The following is a 16,688-nucleotide window of genomic DNA, read 5'->3' on the forward strand; positions in this document are numbered from 1 at the left end:
CATTAATCTTTAAATCTGCTGTGTGCAAATGCTTTATGTAATTTTTTACCACGGTCAGGAAAGCCAGCCTCTTCAAAACGAACACTCGAATAAGACGAATAACAAGTTTGTGTTGGGCCTTTTGCTGATGGCGTGTGCATTGTAAGCAGAGTGAGTGTTACGGGAAACATGTTTTTAATCCAGGGTTAATTCACAACTCACCATCCACCTCCTACAAATCTAAAATCTCGACGAAACGCCACTACAACTGTGTCAGATTGCTTCCCCATAAACACATGTGTGAAGAAAAATCTGATTGGTGTGACAAACAAACAAAAGACTGAGCCACTGACTGACTACAGGCCCATCACGCCGAAAGAGATGAAAAATACCATCGTCTCAGATAGAGATGGACAGCAGCGCCAGAGCTTTCTCAAGACATGCTACAGACACTAACCGGTGTTTGTCTCTGACTAATTTCTAGTATGTGTTTTAATGGTTTTTATTCACCCTTTGAGCTTCAGATTTTTTAAAAATTTTTAGTTATCAATTATTGATTGTTATATACAGTGTCAATGATCATTAAGTTAATTGGAGTTCTGTACAGAAAGGGAAATATCAATTACCAGAATTCACTCCTAGCTGTCCCATTACTTATGGGTATATAGCAAGTACAACAGAAATTTTAAATTTTACAATCTAGATTTCACGGACTACAAAACAATGCAAGAACCTTGATCTCCATGTTATTTTTCTGTAACTGGAGCTCTGCAGTTGACAGTTCCTTTTTTAGGTCATCCACTATCTCTTCAAGTCTCTTTTTTGATTCTCTATGTTCCTGTGGTAACAATAACAAACTTTGTTTCACCACGAATTTAAAGTAGCAAGATTGCTAATATCTTCAATAAAATAAATAAATAAACAAAAAAAGATGAGAATGGAATAATAACAAATTATAATATGTACAATTACATAATTAATAACAACTATTTACAGAAGGGACAGCAGTCAGTGTCAAATTCTAAATTACGAATTGTTGATTTGAAAGCTTCAACTATGGGCAGTGACCTGGTGGTATTGGGGAGGGAGTTCCATAGAAGATTTATACTGTGGGTTTTATAACTTAACATTCTATTCTGGGGCCAGCCCATTAAGAGACTTACAGTAGACTCCACAGGGAAATTGAAAAAGGTTCAAGTTATTGGGAGTTTTAGTTATTGGAAGTTGAGAACAAATGACTGGAAACAAGGAAGAAAACAGTCTTTACTGTTTTTCTATTTATGCAGACACTGTACATTTCAATGAAATTTATATATGTTATTTGCCGGTCGGAGGCCCATATAGGAAAAAAACTGTAAAAAAACACGAGGCCGAACGCCCAGGGCCGTGCTCAAGACCAAGGGTACAGTTTTTCCCCATACGAACCAACCTTGGCCAGCAAATAACGTTTTTATTTTTTTCCTACTTTATTTTGTGTGGTAAAGAAACCTAGAAATAATGTGTCGCAAACTCTTTGTTTGTATACGCGCGCACTCAACTTCAATGTTGAGTCGATCGATTGGTTAGCAAGAGTGAGGAATGCTGTTTGCTATTTAAATCCGAATAAAATAACCTCACTAAAATTGAAAAGTACGTGCTCCAAAAAGGTTCAGCATATTGAATTTACACTGCAGAGAGTCAAGAAAAGCAAATGAAGTGATGAATATAGCACAAAACTAAAGGCTAACTTTATAAATCAATTTCGGCTTTCCGATAAAAATTAATGTTTTGAAAACCTTGAAAGAAACTCTGCTCGCCGGGTGTAAAGCCTATTTATCTGAAAAGCAGTTTCTAAAGCTATACACACTTTTGTTTAACAAGTTAATAATCTCTGCGTTGATTCCCAGCAGAATTTTTATTCTGATCTGAAACTGTACAAAAGTGAAACTGAATGAAATGCTTCCTTTAAGTCGTCTACTTATGGCACAATATTGCGATAATTAATTTGACCGTTTCCAATCAAAGAATTCATTTTCTTGAATGACAGCAAGTTGTGTTTTGTTTTTAATTAGCAAAAAGTGACAGATAAACAAAGCAGTTTAACTGGTAAATGGAGTCTGAGAGAACTTATTATTATTTTTTCTTTTTGAACTTTATTTCTTAGGATTATTATTTTTCTTTTGTTTTTCTCTTGAAGATACTTGTTTCTGTTTTTTCTGTGTTTGCCCTTGAGCACAAATAAATAATTATAATCACTTTACCTGCTCTCAGCATATCAAAATGGAGTAATTTAATTGTCATTCAATGGAGTAAATTAATTATTGTCATTGCTTGTTAAATTCAATTTTTTTTACAAAACTAGCACAAACACATACACAGTGGTCGTAAATGAATTAAATGCATTTTGAACTTTGACACTTGTCAAGTGAAAACATCAAGGACTACCAATCGGCATGGTATCTTGTACCTCAGCTGCCTTGGTCTCTTTCTCCAAGGTTTTCTCCATTGCTTCAAGCTGATCAGGATTTACATCTGATATAATGGAAGAACCCATTCTTCCCTTGACAACCTTGTTTCCGCCTCCACTCATTGTGCCTTTAAATGAAAAACAAATAAACTTAAGTTTTGCCAAATTAATAGTCTATATTAATTTAAAAAAAAAAAACAAGAATGGTCTGAATAAAATACATAATTTAAATTATAAATGCTTGCTAACACCTTTTTATAGTAGGACATGATGATGACAACATTTCAAGACAAATAGTTCATGTACCATACAAGTATGTCATATTTTTATTTGGGCAATTCCATGTCATGGACGTTACAATTCAGACTAATTTTTAGAACTTTAAACTTGCATTGTCTAAGGATGAAAACAAGTTTTGAAACTTTTCATTGATGTACAAGTCTGTGCACCCACCTTAGTGTGTTAATTTGATTACTTCTTTTTTCCAGTTGACTTATTTGTGCCAGAGAAATATTGAGAAAAACGACTCTCGTGGACGTTACATAAAAATCAACCACGTAATTTAGTGCATTAGCATTACTTTAAAATTCCTGTGAACTTTCAAGCATTTTCAAAATATCTTCTCCATGTCAATGTAGTTTAGTGATTGTGTTAACTGAAAATTTTGTTTTCACCTCCATTATCTTTCACAGTTTTTCTTGGAGACTAAAAATGTAACGTCATGGACGTTACAAAAATTGTCATGGATGTTACACTATGTGAATTCTTCTTCAAGTTTACCAAATAAATTAACTTTTTTCAATTGTTGGGCTCTATCATTTGTAGTAAAACAATATTTCTTGGCAGTTGGAAATGAAATTATCTTGCTAGTTAATTTAAAACCTGTGGAATGCTCATTTAAATTTTTGAGGACATTTCACGGTCCTTACATGACATATAAACCTGCATTTTCAGCAAATCTCTTTCCACAAGCTTGCTGTTTATCAACCCAAATCTGTCTTTTGGAAAAAACTGCCCACTGCTATACCGCCTAAATATTTTTCCAAAGACTGATAAAGTTTTGCCTTTTTTTCAACATTTTTACAAAAAGTGTAACATCCATGATATGGCATCCATGACCAACTTAAACTGCACTTAGTTAAAAAATGTAACAGTTTACCAGAGTTTTGTTATCATCAAAATGTTCATTTTTGATAAGTAAAAAAGCAGCAGAAATTTTTTAAGAATCCTTCAAATAATAACTTAAGGAGAGAAAAAGAAATGCACAAAATTTCATGGACGTTACGTAACATCCCATGACAGAACTTCACATCGCTGTTGCTATTTTTTAAAAATATTTTGGATGAAGTCTTTATCAGTTATTTATCAACACAAATGAGGGAATATTCCTAATATAATTGTTTGAATTCATAAGCATTTTGAAAGTATGATTTTTGTAAGTTAAAAATGTGCATCACAGACATTGTAAATTATTAAGAAGGTAAACCCCTACTTTGGGGACCTCCCCTAGAAACACTGTTGTCACAGACAAAGTAAAAGTTGTTTTTTTTGTATACTATAACATGTCTACAATGCAGCACAGGTAATTATTCCATCTGAAATATCTTTTGAAAAACCTTGATTTTTACACCTCTCATGTGGAATTGCCCATTTATAAAATAATTAAGATAGTACACACACTCTCATTAGTCGATAGGTGAGTTTAGATGAGAGTATGTAAATACGCTTGTGACATCACACTTTTTGTGTTTGTGTTGTTTTTCCAGTGGGAAAACAGTGGGCAACTACAACCCAAGACAATTCTGCTGGGAAGGTCGCCAAGTTTTCGCTCCCCCTCCCCCCTCATTCAATGTTGAAGTATACCTAGAGACTTCAATCACAGCATATTGTCTATCATAATGTTCAGTAATACTTCAACATTGATATGGGGGAGAGGGGGCCCATACACCTTGTGTACGTACCTATAGATCAAATTTATCAAAAACTTGTTGAAATCAAAGCGATCATGTGTAACCTTCCCAAGGACTAATGTCTTGGGTTGTAGTTAAATCGAAATTTGGGTTTATTTGACCTTAGTAGTTTTTTAAAACAATTTTTTAAGCCTTGTAAACAGTTATTATAACAACATTGATTTATTACAATACCGTACCTGCTTGATCAATGAGTTCTCCTTGTAATGTCACCACACGCCATCTTTTAGTTCCCTGATAAAGTAATTTTTTTTTTTTCAATTTAGTAAGCTTGCTGCATACTGTTCACTGCATGGTTTATATTGACCCATGGCTTGTACTACAGTTGTAATTATGAATTTCCAAAGAAAACACTGAATGTTACTGTAAAAAAGGTATCATCCCTCCCTACCTGCAACAAAGAACAACTGACTGAACAAAATGAAAGGAATGAAAAAAAAAAGGGTTTTACTGTAAGCTTGTTTCATGTACCCTGACATGGCAAATCCCTATGCTTAAGCAATACATGCAAGGGGTTTTACCTGATAGGCAATGTTTGTGGCTTGTTTTAGATCATCAGCAACAAGTGTGTTTCTTAGAGCAAAGAAGAAAGCAGTGCGAATTTGATCATCCTTCACATGGACCAGGTCATATAGGCGTGGTACATTCTCTGGCCTAGTAAGCAAATCATAAAAAAGTGTCAAAGTTGTTAACTTTTCAGAAAATGACACACCTAAGGACATCAATTGCACTGACTCAATATCACACATGGCTTAACTAAGCTTGGCAAAAGTAATTAAGTTTCACTAAAGTAGGCCAAAAACTGATGTTTACTACAAAATACTACTAAATTAAACATAGAGTTTGTCCTTTTCATGGGGCTGGTATGTTCACCCCACCAATTCCAACCTGTCATTGATTTGCTGTAAATGATGGTCTTTGTATCTCTATTGTACAAGACTGCAAACTGTTTGCTGTAGCCATTTTTACTGACAACAGTAAGGAGTTGCAGTTAAAAGCTGTGCCAAGCTAGCTTTTCTTGTCCTGTCTTATAAGAAATAAACCTCCTTCCACATAAAAAAAAATATAAAAATGTTTAAAACAGATCTAAAAATATAAAACGACACTCTAAATTTTCGATCGCCTTCTGCGGTCTTCTTCAGAGAATGATGGATTTTTGCAAGGTTTGCAGAATGCTAATAAGCTACATCGACGTTATTGTTCGTTGCCCCCCTGGGGAGCAACAAGCGATGCGTAAACCCTTGGGAAAGGCGTTCTTTCGTTTATACTGTTTTTGTCAAGGAAAGAATGTAAGGATTCCAGAAACAGCCTTTTGTTCTTGCTCCTTACACCTGTTTCAAGAATTTCGGCGTAACTTGGATGTATGTCGTGGCTGATTTCTGCATGATGTTTAATCGCGGAGTTTATATTTTCGTTTGTACCGGGCTTGTGTTCGCCCCCCCCTCGATTTCCGGTTTCTTTTGCTTTCCCCAACATATGCAAATGCCCATGTCCTGCAAGTCACTTTGTATACGATGCCTTTCAACTGATCTTTGTCCGGTCGGTCCTTCTGGGCTTTTTGAAGAGATTTCCTAACGTTCATACTGGTTTAAACGCTGTCTTGATGTTTTCGTGACTCAAAATCCATCCAACACTCCTTTCACATACGGAATGGACGTGTATGCTTTTGGATTCTCCTGGGTTCTTGGTTGCGTGTTTGTTTTGTTTGATTTGCCAGCTGACTTGATGAAGCTCTCAGAGATAACCGTTAGCTTTTAAGTCATTAAAAAATATGTGTGGACCAGAAGGTAATTCCTTTGATCTACTCTCCATGGTTTGTTTTCTTAGCTTGGGACATTACAAAGACCCTTTACAATGACCTAGCTATTCTGTCTTTAGTTTGTCCTTTCTCATTGCCCTGCACCTGCTAAGTCTTGTCATGGTCCACCTGGTCATGTGGTGGATCAAACAACCTTATTATTATTACTAATAATTGCTAAACTTACGTTTGGATTTTTGAGGATGCATCCTTCTTCCATTTCTCCACCTGCACAAGCGAGGAAAGGAAACTTTCGTTTTCAATTATTGGGGCTACATTTTTTGGAATTGCTTTTAAGGCATATTCAGGGTTGGAAACTAAAATTTCGGAGCACTCGCCATCTGGGAATGTGACCTCCAAAATGCACTCACCCAGTCTCCTCCATTAAAGAAAGGAAAATTTAGCCCCCCTTCCCCCACAAATAATAATACAGTATATAGCTTAAATTATTAATCATGTTCCATACTCATTGTGCCACTGTGGTGGTCGATTGCAATACAGACTGCAATCTATTTCTTCAATAAAAAAAAAAACGCCAAAAATGGACCTAACTCCACAATAAAACCATGAGCATGCTTACTTCAAAAGTTGAAACACAAACCTTTTTTAATTTGATACATCTTCCCAAATTCCTGTAGTTTGCAAGCAAAATGTCAAAATTGTACAGAAAAAGGGGCGGGAAAATCGGGATAAAGCCATTTTGTCACGTTTTGCGGCTCAGTGGACGAATTAGTGTGTTTATGACCAGAGGTATTACTTTGTACAAGTACGTCCATCATGTAACAATCACCAAACAGAAGCCATTTTTGTCTGTTTACGAACTCGAACGCAGCTTTGTTGGACATTACAAAATGTTGGTAAGCTATCGGCTTATGAACAGTGCAGATTATTTTGAAGTGAAAAGTAAAAGTTACACATATTTTGGATAATATATTCCGGATATGAAAATCATCCTTGCTTAACGCCCACAGCTCGCAAGTGGAGGTTAGGTGCCCAAGGGGCCTGGGGCTGCAATCACAATCACACCTCCAAGGTGCCAGAACCCCCAACTGGCCTGCCCAAACCCGCAACCCAGCCACGAGCCCCCCACATCAGGCCCCCAAACCCAAGCACTCGTCACAATCAAAACCAAATGGCTTAGTGGAAGAAAACTAAACACTAGGTCCCAGTAAATGGCCCGGTCTCAGGGAAGGGAGGGAACGCTGAGAAATCCACAACAAACTAAAACTACACCACGCCAAATAAACAAACAAAAAACACAAGCACATGGGATGGCTAAGAATATACCAAAGGGAGACACCGCTGGACGGGACTCGGCCCCAGTGCTCCAGCAACCATAAGAACACCACCAAATGCTACAAACAGATGCCAGAAACGCTAAACGCTACAAACAAACGCCAGAAACACTAGAAACACGCTAATGACCAGGCTCTTGCTCCTTGTGGTTAACTATGTTAAAATACATTTAACTGTACTATTAAAATGTACTGTATTGTAAGTTCCAGATTTCAGTTTTCAAATAATTCCCAAATTGGGTTCACCTTATGCAGTATGATTCCTATAGCGACAGACTGGATTTTACACTTGTGTTCAGAGTCAGCTTAACGTGGTCTCTAAGCTTTTCCGTTATAGCTCTTGAACTATTTCATTCTACCTGACTTGTGTTTTACATGTGTATGAGAGGTATGAGAGGAGTTTGGCATCCTTGAGAACTAATGTTTTTAAATCACGACCGTCTCATTTACTCAAGACCTCACGGCAACAAAATTAGTTTTCATTTGACAAAAATGAAAATTAAGTTGCATATTGAACTTCTAATTTTTAGTTGGTAATAACTTCAGAAAAGCATTTTATTCAATCCACGATGGGAAACAGAAATTTCTGAAAGTAAGCTACCGTAAAAACCCGCAGATAAGCCGCACCTTTTTCCAAAATTTCGCTCGAAAGCGGGGTGCGGCCTGGGAAAGGTGCCGTTCTAACTGTGTAATTATGGAAAAATGTAAATAATATAACATAAAACTACAAGAGAGTACCGATGCTGGCAGTTTGACAGCTCCAAAACTGTTTCAGTGTCGACTGCCCAAACTAACAGTAATGATACGACCCGAGACACGAGTAAGATGCCATGTTCTCTCATGCACTGATGGAAAATTTCGAACTGATACGAAACCCAGCAACAAGTTTATCCCAAAGATGGCCCCAAATCCTGCGAATGATAGCCACGAAACCGAACGCCCCATCGCCATCTTGTTTTGCTTGTTCCCGCCCCCCACGCGCCGGCCGACGTCGGCCGAGTTCTGTTGTTGTGACACAAATGGCTCGTGACTCACTTGTTCCACTCAAAACCCACGAGGCGGGTGCGGACTGCGGGTGCGGTATACGGGGTGTTTACGGTACTTGTGTACCTTGTCAAGGCCAATAAACGTAGCAGCCCCAATGTTATTATGCTTGAGGAAGGTAATACACTTCTGAGCAGTGTCAATACTGTCACACACAATGTTGTCCAGTGCTCCACATGCTGTACTTATAGCTACATCATATTTATCATCTATGGCACCAAGGTCTCCCTGAAAAGAAAATATGAACTTCGCTGAAACCATGGTTAACACTTAATTTTCTTGGGTTTGGATACTGCAAATGACACAACTTCAGACTTAAAAGAGTACCCTTCCTTTGGGTGACATAAAAAGGACCAGAAGGGGGCAAAAGGGGGGCTTTTCTGAGAGAAGGGAACAATCTTGCAATTGGAAACCTGGAACAGCCACCTGTGGTTATTTTGATGTAAGAGCAAGCTGGTAAGTTTAAGAAACTTGAAAGAATAATTACATGTAGAGAAAGAAGCTGAAGTACATGTAAATGTAACTAGAATGAAGTAACAATACCAAGCAACCATGCAGAATACCTTGAACATCTTTATACCTCAAAAAGTAGTTCAAAATAAGCCACCCATCAAAATTTTTAATTCCAACTCATGTGATGCCAAAACTTTCATGTCACAGGCAATTAATCTCATCATCTTTGCAGCCACACTGAAGTGGGCATGTAACAATGGACTGTCACTATAGCACTTACCAGACGACCAAAAATTCCTTGAATCTTTCCTGATGCCTTTTGCTGCATGAGAGCCTCCAACACTCTGCCCCTGAAAATTCAACAACAGACACTCCAGTTTCAATTCTGTCATACTAGAACAATAAAAAAAAACCCTCCAAATTCCTAAACAGTCCAAGTACGTTACTTTCATAAATAGCATGAGGACAAGAAAATGACCTCAACTTATTCAGCCATGATTGAAAATTTGTTTGATATCATTATTGTAGCAGCAACTAACAGAGATTTAATTTGTAGTACTGACCTATCAAAGTATATGTGCTGAAAAGTGCTGGAAACTGTTGTGAGCCTCCTTAAAGATGCTAATTTTAGCAACCTGTACTGTAAGAACTTTTATAACATAGCTAGCAGAGTCACGCAATCAAATTCAGTATATGCAAGCGTGCTCAAAATCCCAATGGCACACGCTGATAACGTAATTGACTTGTGAAAATTTCACTGTGAAAAACTCACACGCTGTGTTTTGGGAAAGCTATGAAATCTTATCTTTTATTGAATCCCTTCAATAGGTTTTCAAGGATAAGAGCTTCAAGGTAAGCTGTTGAGCAAAAGGGAAAATAAATTCGATTCTGCTGTCAATCTTGTGTGCTCTTAACGCACGAGTCTCGAAGGACAAAACACTTTTTTTTCACTTCCCTAACATTAAAGAAGCCACCAACCAGGAATTACAACAGATCGATGGAATTAAAACTACAATGGACACCAAAAGTGTTGAGACAGTTGGCACTTTTGAGTACCTTGGACAAATTTTACCCCTCACCCCTTCAATATTACCCCCTCCCCCCAAATCAATGTTGGATTTGCTATCTGCAAGACTTGCCTCGTTTGTGTACAACATTGAAATGGGGGGGGGGAGGGGGAGTGGTTCTAAAGTGGTAGCAGATAAAAGGTGGAAAAACAGGAATTTTAAATTAGTATTAATTTCATCCAACTGTCTCAAGGACTTTTGACGCTCATTGTCTGAAAGGGAAATCTAGCTTTTTGCAATAATTATAACTGCAAATTAAGAATCCATGGCAATACAATGTTTCGTTTTAACTAGTTGCGTGACACCGTCACACAAGGCGATCGTAGGTGCTAAAATGTGCGAAAATAATCGGTGGAAAGTGATATATATTCGATATTTGTACACTGTCCATTGTTCACAATTATTTAATCCATTGTCTTGTGCATACTTGCAATAATTCTGGAAATTCCGCCTTTATCTAGAGACTTCACGGTATCAGAGATGCGTCCTCAAAACTGATCAAAGGTTATGAAAGTTATATGTTCTTCTTTAGTGCATCGTCATGTAAATAGATTTACCATGTTAAAAATATTTCTTCTTTAGCTAAGAGATATGCAATGCACTCAAGGCGTACGAGTACACGGGATGCAACCTGGCACTGTCGAGTTACAGTGTTCCAAATGCCGCAGAGCTCATTTGATTTGGCCTACAATTTGGGTTAACTTTTTTTTATTTTTGTTTTGACGATCCGAGTTGATCCAAGTTGATCCGACCTGGACTGGTCCGATTTGATCTGATATGATCTGGTCCAGTCCAAGTTGATCCATTCCGAGTTTTGTACCTGCCTCATGACAAGGCAACAGTGTAAGTCAATTTTATTCATAAACTATTCATAGTCTTAGAATACTGTGGCTAATATATTGCATTGCTTTAAAATGGGTTATGGCAGAATACATCAATAAAATAAACAAGAAAAAATAACCTTACTGTAGGAAACAAATTTTCTCAAACTTATTTTGATTTCAGCATGGACTGTGGCTGGCCAAAGCCATTACAGTACATTTGATTTGCAGCCAAAATGCTTGATTCTACAACACCCATCACTTATAAAGCACGTAATATGCCATCCGTAGGAGAAAAATGCATTGCCAAAAGACAAAATTAAAAGTATCTTGTAGAAAGGTGGAGCCAAAATAGTACTTGTATTAGAAACCAACCTGCTATGTGAAGCTTGAAGGGAACTTCTTGCTTCCTCAACTTTTGTTCTTATGCTACGAAGCTGAAAAAGAAATTGAAAACTGACGATACGCTGAATGATAAATGATAATTATTATACCCATCACCTTGCAGGAAAATTCTTGAACTGTTTGTAGTGGGTATAATTATATTGTACTTGAACAGGTTTACGTTAAGCCATGCGCTCCTGAACAGGAACAGTCATTCCCCAGAGGCAACACCCATTTTGGTCAGCTGCAAAAATAAGGACTTCTGTGTGTTTATTTTGCTTGAAAGTCTACAATTCACCGCCTTCCAGTCATTTTTGGGAGACTCAGAGTTTATTCCATGCACTCAAATTTGATCAACTGACAATCATAACATGAACTCTGCACATGCACGCTCAAAAACTTGGAACCAGCCAGAGGTTGGTATTCCTGGCGCTTACCAAAAGAATGGAGTGTGACTGACAGGGTTTTCAAAATAAGCCAGTGCCAGAGTTGTGCCGTTGCTTTATTATATGTCATTGGTAACTCTGGTCATAGCAATTGATCAGCTCATGACAAACAAGCTCAACATCACAGCCACCTACTCTTCCAGTGATGATGCCTACTTTCAAACATTTTGAAACCCTCAATCTGTCACTTATTGCAATATCTATCACACAATCAGAATTATTGATAAAAGCCCACTAATACCTCATCAGAAGCTTTCTTTTCTCCTTGCACAGCTTTAACCAAATCGGCTTCTGCTTTTGTTAACCTGTTCTTTAATTCCGGAACTTCATCTTGTAATGACTGTATTTCACTGCAAAAAAATAAGTAAAAAACACAAAACATCACATTTACTATTACTACTTAATTGTAATTGGTGGTGATCACTGATGCATTACCAAATTAAATATAACATTAACACAACATAATATTTGAAAGTTTTTCTACAGCAGTAGTACAAGGTAGGGCACAGGTGGTTTGTCCACATCCATCACATCATGTGGACAAGCCATTTTGCCATTTATTTAAAAATTTATTTCTTTGTAGGTCTTTATTTTTCTATGTGAGTGATTAACTATAGTTCCATCAACATTCAAACTGTCATGTAATTATCTTTTCCACCTACCAAAGTTAATATTAAGGCCGATTTACATGGTATGATTTTCTTGCGACATGCCTATGACACTGGCTTACGACACAAATTGTGTCGTGTAAATCAAACCTACAACTCGCTGACGACGATCGTAGGCGTGTTGTAAGATTGTCGCATGTGACAACATCGTACCGTGTAAATCGACCTTTACACAGCCTAAGAAATGAATTTCTTAAAATAAATTTGCATTGGGTTATTCCAGAAAAAATCCACACACCCCGACGGATGGGGTCGTTTTTTAACCCCCCTCTCACCTGGATTTCTTGAAGCACAAGACCCTCCCTCCTGTCTGGATTTCCAAGACCAAAGACCCCCCCATCCCGCCTGGATTTCCAGAAAAAATTATTATGCTTAAATTTAATTAAATTTTAATAGAAAATATGCACAATCACGTCTAGAAGATGTTCTTGTTTAATTTCTAAAGCATCAGCTAATATTAAGCTAAGAATTCTATCGTGTGGAACTAAAAGAAGAAAGGAGCAAAAATACAAAAAAGTGAACGCGTGTTTACATTCTTAGCTCATTAAAATCAGTTGCTCTTTATTCTACACTGCGCTAGATATGGTCCTAAAGTAATACGATTAGTAAAAAATATGATAAAAGAGTCAAATAGTCATTCCTCTTTGCCTGCTTTTAGAGACATAAGGTCAGTCCTGTCCACTGAAGATCGAGAACTTCTAAATCAAAATCTTTCGAATAACAAAAGTCTAAACTTCATTATTGCGCTGGGTCTGGGTACGAGTAGAAATGTGCCAGGTGAGTAAAAATGTGTCAAGCGTTTCACGATCTTCGTTGCAACAACGTTGTGAGATCTTGTGACAGGTTCTCTTTAATTTTGTATCTTGTTTTAACGTTTTCTGCTATAAAAGGACCTGAAGGAACTTAGATTATCATTTATGTCAGGTGAGAAATATATGAACAAAAATATAATCTACTTTTTCAGGATCTGACGGCGCTGAAGTGTCACCAAACTAAACGTTTGAAGCGCTTGAATAATCGGTTGAAATGAAGTTGAAGTTCAACCCCCCCACCCGCCTGGATTTCCAGAGCCTTTTACCCCTCCCCCCTCCTGTGAGAATTTCCAGAATCCCATCAGTCGGGGGTGTGTGGATTTTTTCTGGAACAACCTATTTATTACATAATTGTAACAAATGTAACTATATCACATTAGGTAATTCAATTATTGAATTTAACTGAATGGGTAAAAAAGAGTTCTCTTTATATGGTTTTGCTTTTCAAATATTGTAACCTGCCTATTCATTACAAAAGTAATCTGATGGGAAGGCAATTGAACAAAAGTCATCAAATAATTATTTGCTGTGAAATTCACAAGGCCCCATTTGTTCAAAGTGTTGATTATGCAACCCCTCAAGTAAACAAGTGTTGAACTAAGGTCAGGTTCATAGCTTACATAGTTTTGTAAGAAAGCACTTCACTGGCTGACTTAGAACACGAGTACAGTACATTGGGGTATAAATTATTTGCATGCCCTTTTCATCTACATGTATCTGGTATTCTGGTATTTATTTACTTGGTACCTTTTTCTATGTGTTCTGGTTTCCAAAACCTTTTCCAAGTTGTTTTTAGCATCTTTGAGCTGGTTCAAAGCTGTTTCATACTGACTTTTATAAAGGTCTACCTCACTCTTTGCCACATCCATCTAAAAAGTCATATGTAAGGCCATGTTACCCACTTGTTACCCAATTAAGATGACAACGAAAATAGAAAAAAAATCAATGCCACTCATGAACAATGGTAGTAAGTACCAGTAATATGTGTCTCACAGAACTTTCAGGGTTGGGTGCATTTTGGGGTGTAATAGGAAGAGGTTTTCATTCTGGTAACATTTTGTATTTATAGTATATATTTTTTCTGGCTAGTGGATATGTTTACATGGTGTAAAGCATCTGACCACTGAGGAAATACTTAACAATTATTCCACGAGCCCGCGTTGGATACGACGAGGTGGTAAATAGCCAACGAGAGTTGGCTATAACGACTCGTATCCAACAAGGGCAAATGGAATAATTGTTTTATTAAATTCTTCTCAAGTTTAAATCGACTGGACATTTCATTTTGATGTAAACAAAGTGATAGTATGAGGAGGCGCGAAATTTCTGGCGCGGTGTTCACTTCTTGAGTTGAATGAAACACACGAGGAAAGCGAGCGAGACAGTTTTCTTCCCAAGATTTTCCTCGAAGCTTTTCTGGAAACTACAAGTCTCGTGCAAGTCGAACAAAGCAAGTGTTTACATTGTACTTCTTTACGGCTCCACAGCTGTCATCAAGACTGCTATATTTTTTGAAGCGAAATTGAGCTCAAAGTGGAACATGTTTGTTGAAGTGTAAAAGGACAAAACCAAGATTGAAAGGTAACAAACTTAACTGAAGTGCTGAGCCTAGTTTTATGACGTACACTGAATGAAACTGTGTCAGTTTGCCGTTTTTTCGTAAATTATTTGCTGCTTTTCTACTTTATTCACTCGCTCTTGTTGTGCGTTTAAAAGTATTAATTAAACTTTTCGCACCTATCCTTTTGTTTTGCTTAGTTAAATTTACTATGGCATTTCTGTGGATTTTGTAGGCACCGCTAATTATTTCTTGTTCATAAAGCTCGCCAAATTTGCTGTTTAAAACCATTTTTTTTGATGGAACTGTCGCTTCCCGCAGAAAAAATTTACGCTAAGCGGCAATCATTTCCCATATAAGGTCAAACATAGGTATATGAGCTGAAAACCGGGATTCAGTAAACCAATCAAAAAGCTAGAAATGCAATATCCGAGGTTGAGAATTTAATAATTTATGGCAAGTAGCGCCGCTGTGTCGATGAAAGCGAATCCATGTAAATCTTGCAGAAAAATACGGAAAGTTTGGCAAAAACTAAAAGAAATGCTAAAAATACGGCTCTGTAAGGAAAGAACTTCAAGATGGGGAGTTCTTGAAAGTTAAGTGAACTTGCCTGAATGATTTGGCAGGCCGATAACATGGTTGAATGAAAAGTCTCATCGTTGTGAAGTTTTGCTGGATAATTAGGAATCATAGCACAAGAAGCGGATCTAGCGAGGTCGGTAGCAATGGTATGCCTTAATTGTACGGTGAATTGTTCAGATAGCGATCTAAACTAGTTCAGTTTCCTCTACTTTCATTTCCTCCGTCTTTGTAATGTGCTTCAAGTGTAGAATAAATCTTAAATTGACATCAAATTCTGCTTTGATTTTCTGACAAATATCTCCATTATTTCTCTTCCCGAAGCCCATTTTGAATGAAAAAAGTTCACGACTATTATTGTCAGTGTAGCAGTAAAATTTTTACGCTGTTGTTAGAACACCTCAGAGAAAATACATTTTAAGCGTCATTTTAATCAGATTTGACGGCAAAAGGACGGCAACTGATCGGCCATGTAAAGTTTGAATTTAAGCTTAAAGATCAACAGTTTGTAGCAAATAGTTTTGTGTGCGTTTACGTATATATTTTTTTCTAATAAAGACTGTCTTAAAGGAAATTTTATTGTTGTAATTGAATGCAAAAATTACTTGAAAAATGTTTACTGCGTTTTTGTTGCATATTTTTTCGTTCGCTTGAGCTCCCTCCAGGAGCTCGTCTAGCTCACGATCATTGAGGCAGGCAAAGCGCTGTGGTTCTTCTTTCTTTTGCTTTTTTTTTTTCTCGGGCTCATATGGGAAGAGAAAGCCGGAGCACATTTCAAAATTTGATATTGTTTTCCATTTCTTTAATATTTCTACACTTCACAGTTTTTTTTTTAATTGTGCCAGGAAACACAGAAAGCGTGACGTCACAACCGTGTTTACATACTCTCATCTAAACTCACCTATCGACCAATGAGAGCGTGCGTACTATCTTAATTATTTTATAACTGGTAGTATATAGTGCTATACACACCTTTGACTTGGCTTCATTGACAACCTTGTTTAATCCCAATAATTCTCTTTCCTTTGCCTGCAAAAAAATGAAAACTTGTTATAATACAAAGCAGTTGGATTAGAACATATACTTAAAAATAGTTGTACGAAAAAAAATTATTTATTTATGTACTCTTTTTGGGAATGTCTTGACTTACAAGCAAATACAAATATTTATCCCCCTCTCCCCCTGTCAATGTTGTTTCATGGCATTTGCAATTCACCATGCTCTGTTTTTACAACCAGGGTCCGAAATTAACTTTTTTATGCGGGCGCCAAGTGGCGACTCAACTTCTTTTAATGGTCGCCAGATGGAAAAATCTGGTCGCCAAAAAGTGTCCGTAAATTCTTTCCTTCATAGTGAAAGTCGAGAGCA

General features: G+C 37.1%; 1 protein-coding gene across 1 annotated transcript in view; it reads right to left on the bottom strand.

The window, feature by feature from the left end:
* The window catches only part of LOC144663651 (structural maintenance of chromosomes protein 4-like), a 64,191-nt gene that overhangs the window by 23,122 nt on the left and 24,381 nt on the right, over positions 1-16,688 (bottom strand). The window contains exons 13-23 of the mRNA XM_078524659.1: positions 16,293-16,349; positions 13,931-14,052; positions 11,945-12,053; positions 11,249-11,310; positions 9,266-9,335; positions 8,599-8,760; positions 6,381-6,421; positions 4,917-5,049; positions 4,575-4,629; positions 2,426-2,553; positions 713-817 (exon numbers count right to left, since the gene is read on the bottom strand). Coding sequence (XP_078380785.1) covers positions 713-817; positions 2,426-2,553; positions 4,575-4,629; positions 4,917-5,049; positions 6,381-6,421; positions 8,599-8,760; positions 9,266-9,335; positions 11,249-11,310; positions 11,945-12,053; positions 13,931-14,052; positions 16,293-16,349 — 1,044 coding nt within the window. The remainder of the gene's footprint in view (positions 1-712; positions 818-2,425; positions 2,554-4,574; positions 4,630-4,916; positions 5,050-6,380; positions 6,422-8,598; positions 8,761-9,265; positions 9,336-11,248; positions 11,311-11,944; positions 12,054-13,930; positions 14,053-16,292; positions 16,350-16,688) is intronic.

This window comes from Oculina patagonica, chromosome 8 (assembly GCF_052425735.1).
Source record: "Oculina patagonica isolate OP01 chromosome 8, crgOcupat, whole genome shotgun sequence".
Lineage (NCBI taxonomy): Eukaryota > Metazoa > Cnidaria > Anthozoa > Scleractinia > Oculinidae > Oculina > Oculina patagonica.